This window comes from Sapajus apella, unplaced genomic scaffold (genome assembly GCF_009761245.1).
Source record: "Sapajus apella isolate SASKATOON/1434 unplaced genomic scaffold, GSC_monkey_1.0 scaffold44, whole genome shotgun sequence".
In the NCBI taxonomy this organism is placed as follows: Eukaryota; Metazoa; Chordata; class Mammalia; order Primates; family Cebidae; genus Sapajus; species Sapajus apella.
In genome coordinates, this window is record NW_022436984.1 from 12,054,474 (window position 1) to 12,078,923 (window position 24,450).

Below are 24,450 nucleotides of genomic sequence, written 5' to 3' on the forward strand. Positions count from 1 at the left end.
TGAAATCCTGACAAGTGATCCACCCGCCTCAGCCTCCCGTAGTGCTGTGATTACAGGTGTGAGCCACCACACCTGGCTGAGTGCCTTGTTTCTAGGCTTTGTGGGTACAAAGGACTAGCTCTTCCTCCTGGGCCCTTTTTTATTTACAGTAAATGAATGCAATGCCCTCATGAGCCCAACATGGCCTAATTCAACAAACCCATCTTTTTAAACTTGTAATTACCTTAAAATTAGAAGATGAACACTTTACATTGCTGTAATGTGTTAAAATACACAGCGTTTTGGAATCCAAGTTCTCAGATGACCATAATACCAGGCAGTATATGAGGAAGTGGTGAAGTGTTCCCATCTTCGCAGTCATGCCGCCCAGAATCAAATTTTGGTTTCCTGCCTTATCAACCCTGTGACCTTGAACTCTGAACTTCACCTCTCTTAGTTTTCTTTTTTTTTTGAAATGGAGTCTCACTCTGTCACCCAGGCTGGAGCGCAGGGGCATGATATCGGCTCACTGCAACCTCCACCTCCTGGGTTCAAGCAGTTGTCCTGCCTCAGCCTCCTGAGTAGCTGAGATTACAGGCACGCGTCACCACCCCCAGCTAATTTTTGTATTTTTATCAGAGATGGGGTTTCACCATGTTAGTCAGGCTGGTCTGGAACTCCTGACTTCCTGATCCGCCCGTCTTGCCTCCCAAAGTGCTGGGATTACAGGCATGAGCCACCGAGTCCGGCCAACCTCTCTTAGTTTTCACATCAGATAAAAGTACCTGACTCATAGGGGTGCTTATCATGGTGTCCAGTACATTTTACTACCAGTCAATTAATAATTAAATAGGCCAACCATGTGATATTATTCCTCTTTTATAGATGAGGAAATTGAGGTTCTGAGTGGTTGAACAAATTGTCCAGCCAGTAAGTGCTAGTACCTCCTGAATCCAGGTCTTCGGATACCAGAGCCAATTCTCCACTACAACGTTGCTTGTATATGTGAATGTATCAGTATTCATCCAACAATTATTTATTGAACATCTACTATACAACAGTTACTTGATGCTAGGAAATTCTAAAATATTCCTAATAGAGCTGGTCATCTTTGAGCAACCCTGAAATTACACGTATCTTGAGGCCAGTCCCAGCACTCTGTTTCATTCAGCATTGGATGGTAATGAAGTGTGAAGATTTTATTGGCACTTTTATGGGGGATGGAGATGAGGATTGTATCAGATTAGACTGTAAACTCCTTGAAGGCAAAGACAAACTTACTTATCAGTGTATAACCATTACTTAGCACAGCACTTAGCACATACTCATTGAATATTTGATGAATAAGCAACACGCCATGCAATCAAATTTAATCCATCTTCCTAAATAACTTCTCACATGCCCCCCATAATGCCTTCCCCAGTAGGTGCTCCAAAATCATAGATGAAATTTAGTTGAATTAAACTGTGAAATCTGGGCACAGTGGCTAACACCTGTAATCCCAGCACTTTGGGAGGCCAAGGCAGGCAGATCACTTGAGGTCTGGAGTTTGAGACCAGCCTGGCCAACATGGCAAAACCTGTATCTATTAAAAATACAAAAATTAGCTGGGCATGAAGCTGCACACCTGTAGTCCCAGCTACTTGGGAGGCTGAGGCAGGAAATAGCTTGAATCCAGGAGGCACAGGTTACAGTGAGCCAGGATGGCAGTCTGGGTGACAGAGAAAGACTCCATCTCAAAACAACAACAAAAAATTAAACTGTGAAGAATTCTACCTCTTGTAAACTTGATGAGATTCTCTGAGGTATTCCTGGATTCCAGTATAGGTAATTTTTATCTGGAATCAAGTACAGTGAGTTTGGGTTGCAAAAATGTGTAAGTCGGGCTTGGTGTGGTGACTCATGCCTGTAATCCCAGCATTTGGGGACGCTGAGGCAGGAGGAAGGCTTGAAGCCAGGAGTTTGTAACTAGCCTGAGCAACATAGCAAGGCCCCATCTCTAAAAATTTTTTTTAAATTAGGCGGGTGTGGTGGTGCCTACCCATGGTCCCAAGTTACTTGGGAGGCTAAGGCAAGAGGATTACTTGAGCCCAGGAAGTTGAGGCTGCAGTGAGCCATGTTTGTGCTACTGCACTCCAGCCTGGGTGACAGAGCAAGGCCCTGTTTCAAAAAATAAATTAAGTAAATAAAATAAATAAAAAATATAAGTCTGGCCAGATATGGTGGCTCATGCCTGTAATCCCAGCACTTTGGGAGGCTGAGGCAGGCAGATCACCTGAGGTCAGGAGTTCAAGACCAGCCTGGCCAACATGGCGAAACCCCATCTCTACTAAAAACACAAAAATTAGCTGGGCCTGATCGCACATGCCTGTAGTCCCAGCTACTTGAGAGGCTGAGGCTTGAACCTGAAAGGTGGAGGTTGTAGTGAGCCGAGATTGTGCCACTACACTCTAGCCTGGGCAACAGAGTAAAACTCTGTCTTAAAAAAAAAAAAAATATATATATATATATATATATATATATATGAACCTTCGCCTCCTAAGTTCAAGCAATTCTTCTGTCTCGGTCTCCCAAGTAGCTGGGATTACAGGCACACTACCATCAAACCTGGCTAATTTTTGTATTTTTAGTGGAGACGGGGTTTCACCATATTGGTCAGGCTGGTCTCGAACACCTGATCTCAGGTGATCCACCCGTCTCTGCCTCCCAAAGCGCTGGGATTATAGGCGTGAGCCCCCTCGCCCGGCCCCCTTTAAATCATGGTACAGATTTCATGGTACATTTCATCCAGAATTAGAAATTCCAGGTGTGGGCCTGGGAATGTGCATTTTAAATGTCCTCAGATAATTCTGAGACACAATCAAGCAATACAATTATTTAATTGAGATTTAAAGAGAGACATCATGGTACATTTCATTTTCTACCAAATGAAGTAACAAGACCTCCCCTAGAGACATTTACCATTGGGCACGCAAATACATTTCTTTCTTTCTGTAACAGCATGTGCTTGGCAGAACACTGAGAACTGGAGATTGAGAAAAAAAATGTGGTCTTCCTGCTCACAGAAGAGATTCTAAGACATCCTTGCTAACGCAGCATTGCCAAAGGGTTGTGTATGAATCAACCACAAAGTTAAGTGGCTGATGAAACTGAGAGTTTATGAGAATTTCTGATGAGGCAGCACATAAGAGTGTGTATCGGTTATTGTGAGTGTGGTGCAGTCTATAACTTGACTTGTTTGGGTCTTTTTATTATTACATGTTGAGCTTCACTGAAGCCTGTTGCAAGCTTTTTTTTTTTCTCTTTCCTCTGCTATCAGAATTCTTCTGCTTCATGATGGAGAATTGAGGCTTTGTGACAAGAATGCTAAATATTCCTTAAATTACAGACAGAAGAGGCTGAGAGATAGTTATGATGTTTTATTAGCATCTGATTCCAGGCACATGATCCCAATTCTCCTAATTTCCTAATCAAAGATGCATTTCTGCACTCACCACAGTCTAGTTGTATATCCTCTGAAGTACCCAGGAACCTAGCTAAGAGCAGTATCAAGGAAAGAAGGCGATTATGCAGATGGCTTGAGTAAAGCTTGTCTTTAGGCTCCCAGCACCCTCCCACTTCCTAGGTTCAGTATTCCTCTAGAGTTGCCAAACTTAGGGAGGAAATACATAGGTGCCTCTATGTTATCTCATTAAGGCCCTTAATAGCGTTATCTTAATCCTTCTGTCGTCAGAGCCTATCTGGGGGTGGGGTGGGATTTCAGATTAGTCACCAGACCTTGGAGCAGTATTTCTCTAAATCTGGTCCCAGATAATCTGCAGAAGAATAACTTGGGGAATATGAAAAATGCAGATTCCTGAGTTTCACCCTAGACTTTCAGAATTAGAAATTCCAGGGGTGGGCCTGGGAATATGCATTTTAAATGTCCTCATATAATTCTGAGACACAATCAAGCAAGGCAATTATTTAATGACCTTAGTGTCTTTCCTTTCCAACTGTATGTACTTAAAAACTCCATCCTACTTGTAGAAAAGGAGATAACGAAGGTTCAGTACCTGGCATTTACAAGGATTTCAATAAATATTTGTTTCCCAAATCCCTCCTCCCCACCCCCCACCCCTCTGAGACAGAGTCTGGCACTGTAGCCTGGGCTGAAGTGCAATGGTGCCATCTCGGCTCACTGCAACCTCCCCCTCCCAGGTTCAAGCGATTCTCTTTGCCTCAGCCTCCCAGGTAGCTGGGATTACAGGTGCCCGCCACTAGGCCCGGCTAATTTTTTTTGTATTTTTAGTAGAGACAGGATTTCACCATGTTGGCCAGGCTAGTCTCGAACTCCTGACCTCAGGTGATCCACCCGCCCCGGCATCCCAAAGTGCGGGGATTACAGGCGTAAGCCACCGTGCCCGGCCTCCCTGAATCCCTTCTTAAAGGAATTGTGGCCTTCAGGAATCAGAAGATACCCGAGGTCCCTTCCCAGTCCCCGGAAGTAAAGAGAGCCTGGGCTGTCTCTGATCACCTCCGCAAACGGAGGATCTAATACATCTACCTGACCCTGTCTGGGCCAAGCTCCTTGAAGCTGTCACAGCACTGGCTGTCAGGAGAGCCTTCTGGGCAGTGACTCCAGCAGAACCATGTCCAGGACTTCATCCGTGGGACAAAAAGAATGGAAGTAGCCACCAACATGAATGACCAGCTCATTGTATGTTGAGGTGCCGGGAGTTGGGGGTACAACACTGTCAACTCAGGATTTGAGTTTAGAAAGACTACAGGCCCCGAAATGCAATTTCACCTGCCAAAAACTACCATTCCCAACATGCAATGCAACCTGGGAGAGCCAAGGAAAAAAACCTTGCAAGCGTGGCTGCAAAGTTTGCCCCTCTTGTTACCCTCAGGCAAAAGAATGATTTCGAAAGGCCCAAGGGCTATTTTTTGCAGGAGCGGTCACTCCCTAAATCCAGGCAAGGAAAGGGAGGAGTCGGAGCCGAGTCACGCCCCTTTCCCTGTAAACTCAGGCCGCCCCTAGCTTAACACGCTGGAGTCTGAAGAGCGGACAGTAGCCGCACACCCCAAACTTTCCCCATGGGTTCGGTTACCAGAGCCGTGTTTGGAGAGCTGCCCTCGGGAGGAGGGACAGTGGAGAAGTTCCGGCTGCAGTCTGACCTCCTGAGAGTGGACATCATCTCCTGGGGCTGCACAATCACAGCCATAGAGGTCAAAGACAGGCAGGGGAGAGCCTCAGACGTGGTGCTTGGCTTCGCCGACCTGGAAGGTGGGTTGAACTCTGCCCCGGGCTGCGAGCCGGCCCCCGGCTGCAAACCTCCCGGATCGATTGGGCCACTTGCAATGCGAGGGGCTGAGGGGAAAGTCGCCGTCTAACTTGGGAGCGCGTGCATCATGCTAACAGAGGGCTGTGTGGCCATCCGACGTTGGGAAAAACCGTAATGGATGGAAAAAGCTATGGGAGTTGGCCTCTGGTTATCTGTTCAGGCTTTGCCCCAATTAATGTAAAAAGTCAGCTGATGGTAAGATACACCTCAGCGATCCTGGAGCAACCGCTGAACTGCCTGATCTTTGAACTGCCTGACTCATTGAGAAGGCTGGAGAGGAAAGAGCAGGCAGGAGGGGGTGTGGCTCCCAGTTCTTCCCTTGTGCGCCTTCTGAAGAAGGAAATTCAAAAACTTGCCTCTTCTACTTCCTTCTTCCTTGATCAGATTCTCTGTGGGGCCTGGTTATCTCAGAAATGCTCCAGTAAGCTCTGTGGTTGCCTAGTACACCAGCTACCCAATAACCATTTAGGAAACAAAACGGAGAAGACCAACTCAGTGTCTAGAGATCAGGTCTCCTACCAACTAGGATGGTCTTTTATCCCAGAAACCATAGGCAATTAGAATTAGGCATTAACTCATGCATTTGAAAACTATTAATTCAATGACCTCATCTAACAGGACAGACAAGGTCCCCACTTTTGGGGTTTGCCTGGGGAGATAGACTTTAACCCAATAATTGCATAAATAAATAATAACAATTGCAGCTTGATTGCAATAAAGGAAAATGTACATCATGCTCTCTTAGCATTATGGTGTAACTAGACAGAAAATGAGGTGTGAAATAAAGCTGGTAAAGGGAAACTGAGAATTAATACCTCTGTTCAGTGGTTGGGTGTAGACAAATTCTGTTGGAGAGGAGGTCTGAGGTTTTCCTTTTGGTGTGTCATTCTGTCTGTTTGGTTCTTTAGATACAAAACTTGGCTCATCGTTTGGGGTTCAACAAAAAACTCTTGAGTTTTGGTTTTTTCCCTTAGAAATCTGAAATTTGTTCTCTTTTTTTCTTTTTTTTGAGACAGAGTCTCACTCTGTTGCCAGGCTGGAGTGCAGTGGAGTGATCTTGGCTCACTGCAACCTCTGCCTCCCAGGTTCAAGCAATTCTCCTGCCTCAACCTCCCGAGTAGCTGGGACTACAGGCATGTACCACCACGCCCAGCTAATTTTTTGTATTTAGTGGAGATGGGTTTTCACCATGTTGGCCAGAATGGTCTTGACTCCTGACCTTGTGATCCACCTGCCTTAGTCTCCCAAAGTGCTGGGGGATTACATATGTGAGCCACTGCACCCAGCTTTTTTTTTTTCTTTTTTTTTTTTTTAAGTGCAGTGGTGCAATCTTGGGTCACTGCAACCTCTGCCTCCTGGGTTCGAGTGATTCTCCTGTCTCAGCCTCCTGACTAGTTGGGATTACAGGCACATGCCACCAGGCCCAGCTAACTTTTTTGTGTTTTTAGTAAAGACAGGGTTTCACCATGTTGGCCAGGCTGGTCTCAAACTCCTGACTTCAGGTGATCTGCCCAGCTTGGCCTCTCAAAGTGCTGGAATTACAGGCATGAGCCACTGTGCCTGGCCTGTTCTCTGCTTATTTAACAAAATTTATTATAAGTATATTCCTGAGCATCCTATTCTTGGCTTATAATTGTCTTTATCTGCTTTGGTGCCTCTACAGCTTAACTTGGAGGAAGAGGAGGCAGCCTTCTTTCCGAAGCAGAAGGTCGTTGGTTACTTATGTGAGTCTGTTGCAGGAGACTTACTGGTAGGAAGGTGCAGGCAGGTGGGGGAAATAAGCTCCACCTCCCCTTCCTTTCTACCTCCCCCAAAACTTCTAGGGAAGACATCTTCAGAGTCAGAAGGCAAGAGCAGTGGCAAGTGACAAAAGAGGATCCTTTGGAATCATTTCGCTGAGTCCTCTCTCTTCTAGTAGCATAACCATTGTCTAGGCCGACACAGAATTGCAGACATTGCTTGACTCATGCAAAACCACTCCATAGAGTCAAATGAGTATTGGATTTCTGGCCTAGAATTCCAGAGCCAGTTAAAGTAATTGGAGACGGGCCGTCCTCTCATTTCTCCATCAGCCAGGATGTTGGCGTTGAGGTTGAATAAATACCTATCGAGGACTTGAGGACAATAACTACCATGGCTTCTGGTGCCTTTTTTTTTTTTGAGACAGAGTCTTGCTCTGTCGGCCAGGCTGGAGTGCAGTGGTGCGATCTTGGCTCACTGCAACCTCCGCCTCCCGGGTTCAAGTGATTCTCCTGCCACAGCCTCCTGAGTAGCTGGGATTACAGGTGTGCACCGCCACACTTGGCTAATTTTTTTTGTATTTTTAGTTGAGATGGGGTTTCGGCATGTTGGCTAGGTTGGTGGTGGCATCTGTAATGCCAGCTACTTGGGAGGCTGAGGCAGGAGAATTGCTTGAACCCAGGAGGCGGAGATTGCAGTGAGCTGTTAGGGCACCACTGCACTCCAGCATGGGTGACAGAGTGAGACTCCGTCTCAAAAAAAAATAAAAAATAAATAAAAATACACTCTAACCTTTCTGTGTAACAGCTGACCATAAAGAAATTAAGACCCTCATTCCAAAGGGGTCCTGCCCCATACCCAGGAGGAAGGAATGCTGCATGGGGAGGCCAAGAAAAATCTGAACGCAGGCCTTGCTGAGTTTCCCCGCTCACTCTGTCAGCAACAGATCTTACCCATTTTGTCCAATCATATTTCTACATGGCTGTTTATACTCCATTGGACTTAAGCATAAAAATGGATTGTTTTCTCTGTATCTGTGGGTCTTCATTCTGAAAGCTTCTGTGTCACATCAAGCTATAATGAAATAAATTTGTTTGGCATTTTTTTAATTTTATTTTTTAGAGGTGGAGTCTCACTCAGTCACCCAGGCTGGAGCGCAGTGGTGCAATTATAGCTCACTTGCAGCCTTGAACTACCGAACTCAAGCAATCCTCCTACTTCGGCCTCCTAAAGTGCTGGGATTACAGACATGAGCCACTGTGCCCAGCTGTTTTGCTTTTCTCTTGTTAACCTGTGTTTGTCGTAAAGGTATGGGCTGTGACTCTTACAGTGGAGATATACAGCACTCTGTTAACTATTTTAATGGTGCTCTGATGCTACATTTCCGGTGCATTAAAACCCATGTTAACAAGAAACTGGTGGCAGTGGTTGTTAAGAAAGGATCCTGGGTACCCAGGGTGCGGGGGACAGGAAGGAGACTTAATTTTCACTGTATATTCTTTTAAAACATCAGAGTATGTAAGTATTTATAAACAAACAGAAGCAAAAAATGTAAAGTAACAGGACGTGACAGAGGCCAGCATGGTGGCTCATACTTACAATCCTAGCACTGTGGGAGTCCAAAGCGGGAGGATCACTTGAAGCCAGAAGTGTGAGACCAGCCTGGGCAACATAGTGAGAGCCTGTCTCTACAAAACAAACAAAATTAAATTTAAATTAAAAAAAATTTTTTTTAAAGACTTGACAGAATAAGGGGTTATCTTGATATTACCATGTCCCAAAAATGGCTTTGAGCCATGGGGAAGATCCAAGCCTGGATAATTCCATGAGACATGATCCTTTTGTAACTGCAGAGCTAGATATGAACAATCTCCAATTTCCCAGACAGGTTATATAAACTGCTTGGATGACAGCCATAACCAGAGGTCAGAATGGTTCAGATTCTCCCTGGGAAAATGAGATTTTTTTCTTCCATAGAATTCTAAAGAGGAAAATTATGTGAATTTTTAGTTACAGCCTGGAAAAAATCAGTAACGCCTCCTATGAGTTTTTCTACCGCTTTTTGTATTTAAGACTTTCTTGTTGTTTAGTGCAATGGTGCAATCTTTGCTCGCTGCAACCTCTACATCCTGAGTTCAAGCAATTCTCATGCCTCAGCCTCCCGAGTAGCTGGAATTACAGGTGGGCACCACCACACTCAGCTAATTTTTGTCTTTTTAGTAGAGATGGGGTTTCAACATGTTGACCAGGCTGGTCTCAATCTCCTGACCTCAAGTGATCTGCCTCAGCCTCAGCCTCCCAAAGTGCTGGGATTACACGTATGAGCCACCAGGCCCAGCCTAAAAATGTTTTTCATTGGCATGTCCCACCTACAGTCATTATGATTTCTTTCAAAGCCTGTGCTGAGAATATTTGCTTATATGCCACAGGTATAAACAACCTACCCATACAATCATTGAAACGCCTTCCTTTTCATGTTTCCCTCAGTTACCACCAAAGACCTGGCTATTAACTGCCATGAGAGGCATTAAGGAAAAAATAGAAAAAGTAAATTTAGTGCCTTTAGAAAACCTGGGTTCAGAAGAGAGGATGAGGGAAAAAAAAGGATCAGGTTAGAGGCTGCATCCTGGTGGGAACACTGAGGATTACTGGTTTAAAGCGCTGCTTCCTTCCTTAAAGCTGTGCGACCCTGGGTAATTTATTTAACCTCTCCATACCTATTTCCTCACACGAAACAAATGGATTGTGATGATGTAGTGAGCTGTGGGCTGTGATATGTGTCTGACCGTATCTGACCACATATTTTATATGCCTCTGACCAGAGTGAGCAATTAATCATTTTTATCCCCCTTTCTTTCCTTTGCCCCCAAATACCATCTCTCACTCTACTAGAACTTTTCATTTCACTTCATTAACACTGCAAAAAATGGCATGGAGATTCACCTAGGACAGCAAGCAGCCGCTAAAAAGTATATAAATTATCTGAAACTACTAAAGTGCTTATTAATTAAATTGTTTTCTTCATATAGCCAAAGGATAAGTCATTCTGTGGATGGAGGTTTTGATTGAGAGTGGTAATTTTATTTCAGACTTTAGTGCACTCTGGCTAAGGTTTGGGCTGTCTGAGGTGACTGTCACAGTTGGGGTCCTTCGGATGTTAGAGTGGAAAGGGCCATATCCCATGGTTTTAAGCATTAATTTATTCTCGCCAGTGCCTTGCCCTGGAAAAGTGCAAGTGTTTCCTCTACTCCCAGCTCAGCAATTGACTTGGTTAAATCAACATTCATGGCTTGACCTAGGAACTTTGAACATTTTCATGGCAAATGGGCGTTTTCTGCATTTCAAAACAAATTTTTAGCCATGCCTTATTTGGGATTTGGGAATTGTCACTTTTTGTAATTCTGATTTGATGTGAAAGCTTAGTTATGGTATTAGTCCATTTTCACACTGTTATAAAAACTGCCTGAGGCATAGTAATTTATAAAGAAAATAGGTTTAACAGACTCACAGTTTCTCATGGATGGGGAGGCCTCAGGAAACTTACAATCATGGCAGAAGGCAAGGCAGGAACAAGACAGGTCTTACTACACGGCAGTAGGAGAGAAAGAGAAAGCAGGGGAAATTGCCACATTTAAACCATCAGATCTCGTGAGAACTCACTGACTATCACGAGAACAGCATGGGGGAATCGCCCCATGATCCAGTTACCTCCACCAGGTGGGGGCACAAAGCCAAACCATATCAGTAACATTTGAAGGTAGTATAAAATTTATTTGTTCTAAATAATTTGTTTTTCAGAGACAGAATTAGTGGTTTCTGTTGTGCTTAGACTTTAATTCTTAAAAGCTATTCCTCCAGGGGCACAGTGGCTCACTCCTGTAATCACAGCACTTTGAGAGGCCGAGGTGGGAGGATCACTTGAGCTCAGGAATTCAAGACCAGCCTGGCCAACGCAGGGACACTCTGTCTCTAGAAGAAATATAAAAAGTATCCAGGTGTGGTGGCACATGCCTGTAGTTCCAGTTATTTGGGAGGCTGAGGTGGGAGGACCACCTGAGACTGAAGGCCAAGGCTGCAATGAGCCATGATGGTACCACTGCACTCCAGCCTAGGTGACAGAGAACAACCCTGTCTCAAAAAAAAAAAAAAAAAACACCTGATAATTATGGGAGAAAAACAAAACAAAACAAAACACCTATTCCTCCAAACCAAGGCACTGGTCTGGTCACTTGTAAGGGAATTCTTGCAAGCCCACGTGGTAGGAAACCTACCGGTGGCTTTGTGGCTGTCTCCAACACCCAGTATGCCTCTGGCAGAGAGCGGGAGCTCAGTGTTCATTTGTTGAATGAATCAAAGTAGGTCTCAAAAATCTCTACAGTCAAACATCTTGTTTTTTAGAAAAAACAAGAAGCGTTTCTTTACATTTTTGAGCTTCTGAAAGCAGATGAAACAAAACAAAGAAATATCGTTTGGCTCTTCGGGACTCCTTTTGGTTAACCAGTGTATGCGGTTTTAAAGCTAGTTTTGGAAAGAGAGGAGAGTGGGGAGAGGTAGAGAAGATCAGCCTGGCCTGTGCCTGGGATGGAGTTAAGGTCAACCACCAAAAAGCCTTTGCTTTCTACATAATTTGATATTGAAGAACATGGACTCACCAGCTGTACTGGCAGAGCTAAAGTCTTGGTTCTGCCACTACTTAGCTGTGTGTTTTGGGGAAGTTACTTAACTCTTGTGTCCTCAGTTTCCACATCTGTAAAATGGGATACAATAGTATCTACATCATAGAAACGTTCTGAATATGAAATGAGGGAGATGGAGAACACTTAGAAAGTGGCTGGGACACACTTTGGGAGGCTAAGGTGGGTGGATCTCCTGAGGTCAGGAGTTCAAGACCAGCCTGACCAATGTGGTGAAACCCCATCTCTATTAAAAATACAAAAAAAAAAAAAAAAAATTAGCTAGACGTGGTGGCGGGTGCCTGTAATCTCTCAGGAGGCCAAGGCGGGAGAATCACTTGAACCCAGGAGGCAGAAGTTGCCGTGAGTCAAGATTGTGCCACTGCACTCCAGGCTAGACTACACCATCTCAAAAAGAAAAAAAAAAAAAAGCACTTCGGAAAGTGCTTTCTAAGCACTCAGTAGGTGTTAGCTATTATGATAGTCCATGGAGGCCGGGTGCGGTGGCTCAAGCCTGTAATCCCAGCAATTTGGGAGGCCAAGGCGGGTGGATCACGAGGTCAAGAGATCGAGACCATCCTGGTCAACATGGTGAAACCCTGTCTCTAATAAAAATACAAAAAAATTAGCTGGGCATGGTGGCGCGTGCCTGTAATCCCAGCTACTGAGGAGGCTGAGGCAGGAGAATTGCCTGAACCCAGGAGGCGGAGGTTGCGATGAGCCGAAACCGCACCATTGCACTCCAGCCTGGGTAACAAGAGTGAAACTCTGTCTCAGAAAAAAAAAAAAAAAAAGATAGTCCATGGGCAGGACTCTGACGCACCTGCAGATTAGCAAAGAAGCAAACCAGGAAAGGCATGGAAGGGAAGGATTAATGTTTAATTTGTATCCAACCAGTTGGGTAATGGAAACCTGTGACCTGTTGCTAGCCTAGTCAGCTCAGGGTCTGTATCCTGAGGGCCACTCTGTCCTGTGGAAAAATAGTTCAAATGCTTGAATTGCATTCTCTGCTGATCTGAAGTAGACATGACAGATACGGAGTACCATGGGAAAAGAGAATGGAATTCAGAGGGCGTCTAAGTGGAAAATAGAGTAGAAAGTAATCTTAGTGATGATACAGAAAACAGTCTCCAAACCTTAATCTTTTCCATTGCAAACTAAGCACAGAGGAATTTAAAGACAAGGAAAATACCATAATATGCCCACGCACAAAGTTGTAAGTATGAGGAAGCTATGTTGCTTTTTTATAGCCCCTCCCCTAAAAAGACCCAAAACAGTTTATGCTGATTATTATACCACACAGCCATCACAAGGAATATGGGGCCAGACATGGTGGCTCATGCCAGTCAGTAATCCCAACACTATGGGAGGCCAAGGTGGGAGGACCACTTGAACCCAGGAGTTCAAAACCAGACTAGGCAACACAGGGAAACTCTGTCTTTACAAAATAAAAAGTAAAAAAAAGTTAGCCAGGCATAGTGGTATATACCTGTTGTCCCAGCTACTCCAGAGGCTGAGGTGGGAGGATCATTTGCGCCTGGGAGGTCAAGGCTACAATGAGCTATGATGGCGCCACAGCACTCCAGCCTGGGCGACAGTGAGATCCCATCTAAAAGAATAAAAAGGAATATGGTAGCTGGGCGCAGTGGCTCACGCCTGTAATCCCAGCACTTTGGGAAGCCGAGGTGGGCGGATCACGAGGTCAAGAGATCGAGACCATCCTGGCCAACATGGGGAAACCCCGTCTCTACTAAAAATACAAAAATTAGCTGGGCGTGGTGGCACACACCTGTGGTCCCAGCTACTCAGGAGGCTGAGACAGAAGAATTGCTTGAACCCAGGAGACGGAGGTTGCAGTGAGCCAAGATTGCAACACTACACTCCAGCCTGGCGACAGAGCGAGGCTCCGTCTCAAAAAAAAAAAAAAAAGGAATATGGTAGATATGTCATGACATGGAGAGATCTTAAGATATTTGATAAATGGAAAGTTACAGAACAATGTATGATTATAGTGTGATGCTCTATGTAGTATGATTCTCTTTATATAGAATATGTGTGCTTGTGTATTTGTATATTTGCTTATATGTAGTTAATTCAAATTTAAGAATGAAGTGTACGTACCAGACTGTGAATAGTGGGAATAGTGGTTACCATTGGAAAGGAGGGGAGTGGAGAGGTGAAGGAAGGCTTTTGTGTTTTACTTTTTGTTTAGGTTGCTAGATTTCACAAATAAAAGTACAGGATGCCTGGTTAAATGTGAATTTCAGATAAACAATTTATACTTTTAAAGTATAATAAGTATGTCCCATGTATAATAATAACATGAACATACTTATACTAAGCAATTATTTATTGTTTATCTGAAACTCACATTTAACCAAGCATTCTGTACTTACTCTGGTGAGCTTACTCTATGTCCTTGTGTATTACCTAACTCTCTCTAAAGGATATTTTAATGTGCTAATTATGTTTTAAAAAAAAATAAGAAGAGAAAGAAGAATAAGATAGTTTTCCTTCAAGACCACACAAAATTATAATTCTGGCCTAGAGAAAAGGACATTACAAAACTGTTATACACTAGGCCCCCTTCATCCATAGTTTTGCTTCCTGCAGTTTCAGTTACCCAGAATCAATGTTGGACTGAAAATAGGTGCATACAGCACAATAAGATGTTTTGAAAGAGAGAGAGAAGGCTGGGCACGGTGGCTCATGCCTGTAACCCCAGCACTTTGGGAGGCCAAGGAGGGCAGATCACCTGAGATCAGGAGTTCGGGACCAGCCTGGCCAACATGGTGAAACCCCATTTCTACTAAAAATACAAAAATTAGCTGAGCATGGTGGCATGAGTCTGTAATCCCAGCTACTTGGGAGGCTGAGGCAGGAGAATCGCTTGAACCTGGGAGGTGGAGGTTGCAGTGAGCCGAGATTGTGCTATTGCACTCCAGCCTGGGCAACAAAGCAAGACTCCATCTCAAAAAAAAAGAATATTAACAGTGGTTCTCTGTAGTGGTGAGATGAAGATGAAGGATAATTTCAGTTTTTTCTTTGTGCTGTGTAAAATTCTTTACAATTCTGTGTAATGAACATTAATTACTTTTGGAAAAGGAAAGGGTCATATGTAGTGAGAACCATTTTCTGTGATTTGGTGAGGACTCTGACATGCCCAAGATGTACCATGTGTAGCATCCCTCAGAAGATGGTGGGGGCAGTGGCATGTGACACACCTTTGGATTGAAGTTTTAGAAGTGTTGTCATCCCTTGTCCTTGCAGGATACCTCCAAAAGCAGCCATACTTTGGAGCAGTTGTTGGGAGGGTGGCCAACCGAATCGCCAAAGGAACCTTCAAGGTGGATGGGAAGGAGTATCACCTGGCCCTTAACAAGGAACCCAACAGCCTGCATGGAGGAGTCAGAGGGTTTGATAAGGTGAGTCCGGTGCATGTGACCGCGTTTCCTTCACGCTTACTTGACGCATGCCTTCTGCTTTCCAGGCACAGTCCTAGGCCCTAGAGCACATGCGTGGTCAGGAGATGCAGGAAAGAGGCTGCTCCTGTGGTTTAGGGCAGCAGGTGCAATGGCCACGTGCCAGGACCCATTCTTCTCTAGCTCTTCTTTTGTAACAAATAGGGGAGCCCCAAGAGAAAGGATGTCTGCCCTTCACTTAGAAAAACAAGAAACAACTTTTTCATAGTGTTGAGATCACAGAGTTGAGTTGAAGAGATGTGGATTGATAACAGCATCTTCCAGTTATTGCACAAGACATTGACATATATTATCTCATACCCTTACTAAATGGAAAAACCGACGCACTAAAGTCCATGTGGCCAGGCACGGTGGCTCACACCTGTAATCCCAGCACTTTAGGAGGCTGAGGCAGGCAGATCATCTGAGGTAAGAAGTTTAAGACCAGCCTGGTGACATGGTGAAACCCTGTCTCTACAAAAAATACAAAGCTTAGCTGGGCATGGTGGTCGGCACCTCTAATCCCACTACTTGGGAGGCTGAAGCAGGAAAATTACTTGAACCTGGGAGGTGGAGGTTGCAGTGAGCTGAGATTGCGCTATTGCACTCCAGCCTGGGCAACAGAGCCAGACTCCATCTCAAAAAAATAAAAAACAAATAAAAGGCCACATGACTCCTAAGTGGGACAACCAGGGCTGCCTGGCATGAAACCTTCATTCCTACACCACAGCTGCTGGTGTCCACCCAGGCCACATGGTTCCCCCGTGCAACACACTTCCCTGAAACTGTCGTTGAGCCCCCCTCCCCAAGCATTATGGCCCTGCACTGAGGCCTGCCCTCCCACTGAAGTGCCTTGGGCCTCAAAATCATCTCAGATTCTCCCCACTTCCTCCTCTCCACAGGAAAACTTCCATTCTCCAAGTGAATCCCTGGAAAACAAGGTCGGGAAAGCAAATTGATCAAACAGCTTCTCCCTGAGGTAGGAGTGCCTGGCATCCTGCTTCCTAGCCCCATGGGAGTCTACGGGTTAATCCCAGTGATTGCTGTCTTACTAGTCTAATTTCAGGCTGTGAAGGAATAAATTTCAGTAGTTAACTTTCTTTTAAATTGTACCACCTAGGGCCAGACACAGTGCACTTTGATCCCAGCACTTTGAGAGGCTGAGGTGGGTGGATCACAAGGTCAGGAGTTCGAGGCCAGCCTGGCCAATATGGTGAAACCCCATCTCTACTTAAAATACAAAAATTAGCCGGGCATGGTGGCAGGTGCCTGTAGTCCCAGCTACTTGGGAGGTTGAGGCAGGAGAATCACTTGAACCCAAGAGGAGATTGCAGTGTGCCAAGATTGTACCACTACACTCCACCATAGGCGACAGAGCAAGACTCCATCTCAAAAAAAATTATACCACCCAGTGGTATAATTGCTAGAGAAGAGCCAGAGAAGACGGGAACATGTATGACCACTAATGGGCACCATTTCTTCTCTTCTGCTTCTGACCACCACCTGTCCTGTGGAAGGAGGCTGGTGGCTCTGGCGTCCCCTCTCCCATGAGCTTCCTGCTAGTGGCCTGGAACCAGACCGACTGCCCCATGAGTTTCCCTTTCCTCGGTGATGGGAATCTAAATGCCAGGGAGGCAAAGGGCAGAGCGCCTATAGAACATGCCAGGATCATGGGCAAATCCCAACCAGAGGAAGTAAGGCTCAGCCGGGCATCAGACAGGCTCTTCATCAAGCAGAGCAGCTTGTTCCAGCTTGCTCCTGCTCACCCTGTTCACTGTGGCATTTTCCACGGTGTTGCTTAACTTATGAACACAGCAAAATTGTGTGTACATAGCCTTCAGTGCAGTGTGCCCTTCAGCCTCTTGTGTGAAGTTGAGGGCATCGTAGGCCGGGGACTCCTGAGGCTTACAGTACAATGAGGGAGGGGGACTCTCAATGATAACTGTTACAGATAAGTGGCCACAAGTGCCCCTGTACCAGATGCCAACAAGGCGCTGCAGGGACTGGGTGTGAACAAATGAATAGCACCCTAGGAGGTGGGATTGGGCCTGCCCTTGAAGAGCCAATAGCATTTCATTCAATACATGGATATGGGAGAGAATGGCTGCACAGTGGCCTGAGGGGGTGGGGAAAGACTTTGAACATTTTTGTGAAGCCACTGAGTTTTTGAACAGTCGGTTTTGACATAGTGCCATGTGCCCATCAGATGAACTTCGTTTTACTTTGTGTTACGTCTCAACAATGACTGAACAATTGCTGGTTTGGAGGTATGTGTTTTTCTATTTATACCAACACATTTTTTTTTAAGATGAAAGATGAATAAGCTGACAGGATTTGAAATGGTATAAGAAAGGCATAGATCCGTGGCCGGGTGTGGTGGCTCATGCCTGGAATCCCAACACTTTGGGAGGCCAAGGAGGGTGGATCACCTGAGATCAGGAGTTTGAGACCAGCCTGACCAATATGGTGAAACCCTGTCTCTACTAAAGATAGAAAAATTAGCCAGGTATGGTGGTGGGCACCTGTAGTCCCAGCTACTTAGAACGCTGAGACAGGAGAATTCCATGAACCCTGAAGGCGGAAGTTGCAGCGGGCTGAGATCACGCTACTGCACTCCAGCCTCGGCGACAGAGCAGACTCTATCTCAAAAAAAAAAAAAAGGGGGAGTGTAGACCTGCAAATCTGGAAACTACAGGCTCGGGGAAATCTTTCCATGAATAGGAATTATACTTAACCAATCATATTGGTTTACACAACAATCTTTCCATCGTGTCCTTTCTCTACAAAAGAAAAACTAGGTAGCAAGATTTCATTTCAAACATTTAATTCCTGAAATGTTCCATTTGGGATATTCGATTTCTTCTTTAATTACACATGTAACAGGCATCATGTTTTGAGTGTCTTGAAAGTTCAGCCTTTCTGGGAGATAACTAGGGTGTAAAATTAGTTTTTCACTAAGCTCAGTGAAAGTATTTCACATACCAGCTGCTTTCACTGTAGGTGAAGGCAGAGACCTCCGTTCCTGCTGGGCTCCCCTTCCTGGCAAATGCCACGCCTGTGAGGCAGAGCCTGGGCTCATAGGCCTCTACCATGACCCACAGAGGCTATTATCTTTCAAGTCTATGAGTTTGGCCTCAACTCTTCAGTTGAAAAGGAAGATTCAAACAAAAACTTTGCCAAGACTAAGATGTAGAATAGTGGAGATAGCCAGACCTGAGTTTGAACCCCAGCTCTGTCACAAATCACGTGGATAACTTTATTTATTTATTTATTTATTGAGACAGAGTCTTGCTCTGTTCCCCATGCTGGAGTGCCGTGGTGTGATCTCGGCTCACTACACGCTCCCCTTCTCGGGTTCAAGTGATTCTCCTGTCTCAACCTCCTGAGTAGCTGGGATTAAGTGCATAAGCCACCACGCTTGGATCATTTTTGGGTTTACCATGTTGGCCAAGCTGGTCTCGAACTCCTAACCTCAAGTGATCCACCCGTGTTGGCCTCCTAAAGTGCTGGGATTATAGGTGTGAGCCACCATGCCTGGCCACATGTGTGACTTTAAACAAAATTCTTTTTCTTTTTAAACAATGGACAGAAAATTCGAAACTCCCCCACTGCCCAGACACACACTGGGATGTGGAAGGTAGAGGATAACTTAACTCCACTGAACTCAAATTGCTCATCTGTAAAATGGGGGTAAATAATATTTGTTGAAGCTGTATGAAATAACCAGTGTTCAACTGTTTTGATCTACGATGATGGTTATTTCATTTGGTTCAACCAAATCTTTACCTTACAAGATGATTTATGTAAAGCACCAGGTCATTGACTATTGAGCACTCAACAAACTGGAGGTCTCACGCCTGCAACAGCCCCCTTCATTAATCATCCCAGAGCTCTCTAAAAGGACTGGGAATCTCTGGCCAACTCATCCCCTGATAGTATAGAATAAGGGAACAGGCTCAAGATCCAATCCAACGCCACGCACTAACTGTGTGGCTTGGGGCAAGTGGTTTAGCTCACTGAGCCTCCATTCTCTCATTATTCAATGAGGATGTTGGTATCTACTTTAAGTCTGCTTTAAGACAGATGAGATAGCGTCTGTGAAGTTTCTAGCAGAGCATCCTGACTCATAACGGGCACTTGATAAATGTTGGTTTTCTCTTCCGTATAAGTGTAATCAATCTTAGGGCCTCTAGGACAAAGTTGAGAACAGCCACTATGTTAATCCAAGATTCCAATTCCTATTTCCAAAAGCAAAAAGCTTTTTATTTACTTATTTATTTAGAGACAATGTCTTACTCTGTTACCCAGATGGTGCAGTGGTATGCGCAATCTCAGCTCACTGCAGCCTCAACCTGCCGGGCTCAAGCAATCCTCCCTTCTCAGCCTCCCAAGTAGCTGGGACTACAGGTGTGCACCACCACATCTAGCTAATTTTTAAAACATTTTTTTTTTTGAGATGGAGTCTCATTCTGTTGGCCAGGCTGGAGTGCAGTAGCGTGATCTCGGCTCACTGTAACCTCCACCTCCCGGGTTCAAGTGATTCTCTGCCTCAGCCTCCCTAGTAGCTGGGTTTACAGGCACCAGCCACCACACCAGGCTAATTTTTGTATTTTTAGTAGTGATGGGGTTTCATCATGTTGGCCAGACTGGTCTTTAACTCCCGACCTTATAATCCACCCACCTCGGCCTCCCAAAGTGCTGGGATTATAGGCATGAGCCACTGTGCCTGGCCTTTTTAAACTTTTTTACAGAGATGAAGTCTCACTATGTTGCCCAGGCTGGTCTTGAACTCCTGAACTCAAGTAATCGTCCTGCTTCAGCCTCCCAAAGTGTTGGGATTATAGGCATGAGCTGTTGCACCTGGCCCCAAAAACCTTTAAAAATAAGCTCTTCTTCATACTTTGTTTTTTTTTGCCAGTGTTAGAATCATATTTTCTAGAACAAGAAGAAACTCTGAGATAATTTCTTCAACCTCGTTGTTTGATGAAAGAGATTAATGACTAGAGTCACACAATTAGCGAGGGATAAATGAGGCCCCCTGAATCAGGACTCCTGACTTGTGGGCTACAACTCTTCTTAATGGCACAGATGTCTTATTTGTTTTGAACTCTGCTTAGGGAACACAGAGAAACTTGCAGGGCTTTTAATAAATCTTTGTATATAGTACCCCCAGGAGACAGGGGCTGATTTATTAAAGTTTTTAATACTATTAGCAGATATTGCTATATGGCATTTAGCAGAGTGGGCTCCAAGATTAAAAAAAAAAAAAAAATCAAAGAAAAATCATCTGCTAAGGACTCTACTTCTAATAGTACAGAAAAAAAAAATCAAAGAAAAATCATCAAAGAAGAGGAGAGGAAAATATTGTAGACACACGTATATGTATACAGTTAGAGAAAAGAGAATGGGGAGTGTGAGTAGGTAGAGAAAACCAAAAATTTGGAATAATTAAAATCCAGGGACTGGGTGCGGTCGCTCACGCCTGTAACCCCAACACCTTCGGAGGCCAATGCGGGCAGATCACTTGAGGTCAGGAGTTTGAGACCAGCCTGGCCATCATAGTAAAACCCCTTATCTACGAAAAATGCAAAATTAGCTGGGTACAGTGGCTCATGCCTATAATCACAGCTACTCAGGAGGCTGAGGCTCAAGAATCACTAGAGCCTGGGAGGTGGATGTTGCAGTGAGCCGAGATTACGCCACTGCACTCCAGCCTAGACAACAGAGTAAGACCCTGTCTCAAAAAAAAAAAAAAAAAAAAAATCCAAGCTATCATTCAGAAGTCTTAATTGATTGTATAACCATTTTCCTTGTGAATCAATTGCCTTTAAGTATTGAGATGTGGCATTTAGCCTGAGGTTGGAGCAATTACACAACCTTGAAAACACTTTTTTCCAGGTGCTCTGGACCCCTCGGGTGCTGTCCAATGGCGTCCAGTTCTCGCGCGTCAGTCCAGACGGTGAGGAAGGCTACCCCGGAGAGTTAAAAGTCTGGGTGACATACACCCTGGATGGCGGGGAGCTCATGGTTAACTATAGAGCACAGGCTAGTCAGGCCACACCAGTCAATCTGACCAACCATTCTTACTTCAACCTGGCAGGCCAGGTAAGTGAACTTGTTTCCTCTTTCCTGCTTCGTACTTTGTGGAATGTCCTGGGCTGTGGCTGGAGAGACCAGAGCAGTGTGGAATCACTCTGACAATGAGATCACCCACATGATGATGAAACCCCAGCAGAGGGCTTATAGTAGGTGCTCAATAAATGAAAATTATAGAGAAAGACAGAATGAGTACGTTGTACTGCTGAGAGAAGTATCTGTTTCCCGTTTGCTTCAGACAAGTAACTAGCTCTTTCAAGAACTCCCTCTCAGAATCTAACTGTAACATGTACTTACATTTGCCTCCCTTATTCCACTTCTACTCCGCCAAAATTTCTTCCAATTAAGGTGCTTTCCATGCTTGGAGCTTTGGAAATGGGCATGGCCCAGCTCCTTTAGATATGCTGCCAATATGTGTGTGCTTCCCCTGTTAGCCTGCCAGCTCCTCCCAGGGGTTTGGGTGGGCCAGTCCTGCCCTGCACAGTACTGTGTCAAGAGCACTGGACTTGGATTTAGAAGATCCTTTTTTTTTTTTTTTTTTTTTTTAGCTTAATAGGCATATTCTCAATTTCATGATAATAACACTACCTACTATTTGTCAGCTGCTGTTATAAGCCCTTTATGAGGTTGTTGGTTAAGACACTAAAATCTGGCCAGGCGCAGTGGCTCATGTCTGTACTCCCAGCACTTTGGGAGGCCGAGGTGGGCAGATTACCTGAGGTCAGGAGTTTGAGACCAGCCTGGCCAACACAGCAAAACCCCGTCTCTATTAAAAATACAAAAATTAGCTGGGTATGGTGGTGGGCACCTGTAATCCCAGTTACTTGGGAGGCTGAGACAGGAGAATCACTTGAACCTGGGAGGTGGAGGTTGCAGTGAGCTGAGATCCTGCCATTGCACTCCAGCCTGGGCAACAAGAATGAAACTCCATCTCAAAAAAAAGGACAGGCCGGGCGTGGTGGCTCACGCCTGTAATCCAAGCACTTTGGAGGCCAAGGCGGGTGAATCACCTGAGGTCGGGTGTTCAAGACCAGCCTGACCAATATGGTGAAACCCTGTCTTTAAAAAAAAAAAAAAAAAAAAAGACACTGAAATCACCCAAGCAGAGGGATAAACCTCAGTGGGGGACCACTTGAAATGCCCACCTAAGAGTGGTATAGAGCTGCTGACAACCCCCCTTAAGAGATCCCCTCAGAACTACCTCATTTCATCCTACAATGGTAACAATTTAGCTCATTGAGGAGACTATCATATCAGACAAGCTAAAAAGCTTAACTGAACTCTGTAGATTATATCTATTACTTCCTTTTTATCTGAAGAACTCATCATTGTCCACTATACTTGACTCACTTTGGCATGATTTTCTACCGCAAGATGATGTTCACAGTCAGCCAGTAATATCTCACATTTTTATACTGTTTCAGGAGTTTGCTGATGATCTGCTGGGTTCTGTTTTCTAGTATTTTCTCAAATTGCAGAGTTAATTGGTTCTTGTAAAATTTTCAAAGTTCTCCCTTTAAAAAAGCTGACCCTTCACTTGCATGTTCCTTATCTTCAGGAGCTTTCATCATCCTTCTTGAAATCTTAAAAACAAGGCCGGGTGCTGTGGCTCACACCTGTAATCCCAGCACTTTGGGAGGCTGAGGCAAGTGGATCACCTGAGGTTAGAAGTTTGAAACCAGCCTGACCAATATGGTGAAACCTCATCTCTACTAAAAACACAAAATTAGCTGGACATGGTGGTGTGGGCCTGTGATCCCAGCTATTTATGAGTCTGAGGCAGGAAAATCACTTGAACCTGGAAGGCAGAGGTTGTAGTGAGCCAAGATCCCGCCATTGCACTCCAGTCTGGGCAACAAGAGCAAAATTCCGTCTCAAAAAAAAAAGAAAGAAAGAAAGAAAGAAAGAAATCTTAAAAACAAAACAAAAGCCAAAAACACTCAGGCCTAAGAGGCTCTACTTTAAAAAATAAGTTCAGAAAGAAATGACAGAAATAGAACAAAGTATTGTTTTATGTAGGTGATAAACTATGGTGATTATTCTGTTTTCTATATTTTTCCTGCTTAGGACATCCTGTTTAATAATGGGGAATGGGAGGCCTGGCATGGTGGCTCATGCCTATAATCCCAGCACTTTGGGAGGCTGAGGCAGGCGGATCACAAGGTCAAGAGATCGAGACTATCCTGGCCAACATGGTGAAACCCGATCTCTACTAAAAATACAAAAAAAAAAAAGAAAAATTAGCTGGGCATGGTGGCTAACGCCTGTAGTCCCAGCTACTCGGGAGGCTGAGGCAGGAGAATTGTTTGAACCTGGGAGGCGGAGGTTGCAGTGAGCCGATGTTGCACCGTTGCACTCCAGCCTGGTGCCTGATGACAGAGTGAGATTCTGTCTCAAAAAAAAAAAAAGTTAAAAAAAAAAAAACAATGAGGAAGGGAGATCTAAAGGAATAAATTCAGAAATAGAAAGAAATTATGCGTGCAATATTCCGTCTGCTGATGTGTTCCAGTGAAGGAGACAATATGGGAATGTTAGGTTTACAGGCTTTTCACCACTCTTCCAATCTGGCAGGGCTTGGAGTGACAGGTGTTTTTGAATCTCTTTTCAGAGGCTGAATAGTTTCCTAGATCATAGACCCCACTCAAAAGGGTGGTCAGTATAAACTTCCTTCCATATACCGCAGGTTGAGTATCCTTATCCAAAATGCTTGGGGCCAGAAATGTTTTGGATTTTGGAGATTTTCGGATTTTGGAATATTTGCATTATATATACTTGTCCTTTGAGCATTTCTAATCCAAAAACTCAAAATCCAAAATGTTCCAATGACTACTTCTGGGCATGATGTTGGCATTCAAAAAAGCTCAGATTTTGGAGCATTTCAGATTTCAGATTTTCAGATTAGGGATGCTCAACCTGTATCTTAGTAAGTGTAGCTTGAATCCAAAGCTACCAGCTTCAGATTTGAAGGCGGGTGGGGGCACCAGCTTTCTGAGGCACTCTGATAGCAGTGGATGATCACCAAGCTGGGCCTGGAGTCAAGGGCCTCTGCATCTTCAGAATATCTCTTACCGTACCTTGAGAAGCATTATCATATATCTCAAACCCTCCCCAGGGACATAGCTCAAAACCTGATACTTAATCAGCTCATCTTATACATTTTTTTTTTTTTTTTTT

At 44.6% G+C, this 24,450-nt stretch overlaps 1 protein-coding gene across 1 annotated transcript in view; it reads left to right on the forward strand.

Annotated features, from left to right (window-relative positions):
- The first annotated feature begins 4,811 nt into the window (after nucleotides 1–4,811).
- Nucleotides 4,812–24,450, forward strand: part of GALM (galactose mutarotase) — a 73,573-nt gene continuing 53,934 nt past the window's right edge. Inside the window, exons 1-3 of the mRNA XM_032239356.1 lie at nucleotides 4,812–5,248; nucleotides 14,990–15,144; nucleotides 21,079–21,285. Coding sequence (XP_032095247.1) covers nucleotides 5,059–5,248; nucleotides 14,990–15,144; nucleotides 21,079–21,285 — 552 coding nt within the window. The 5' untranslated portion in view covers nucleotides 4,812–5,058. The remainder of the gene's footprint in view (nucleotides 5,249–14,989; nucleotides 15,145–21,078; nucleotides 21,286–24,450) is intronic.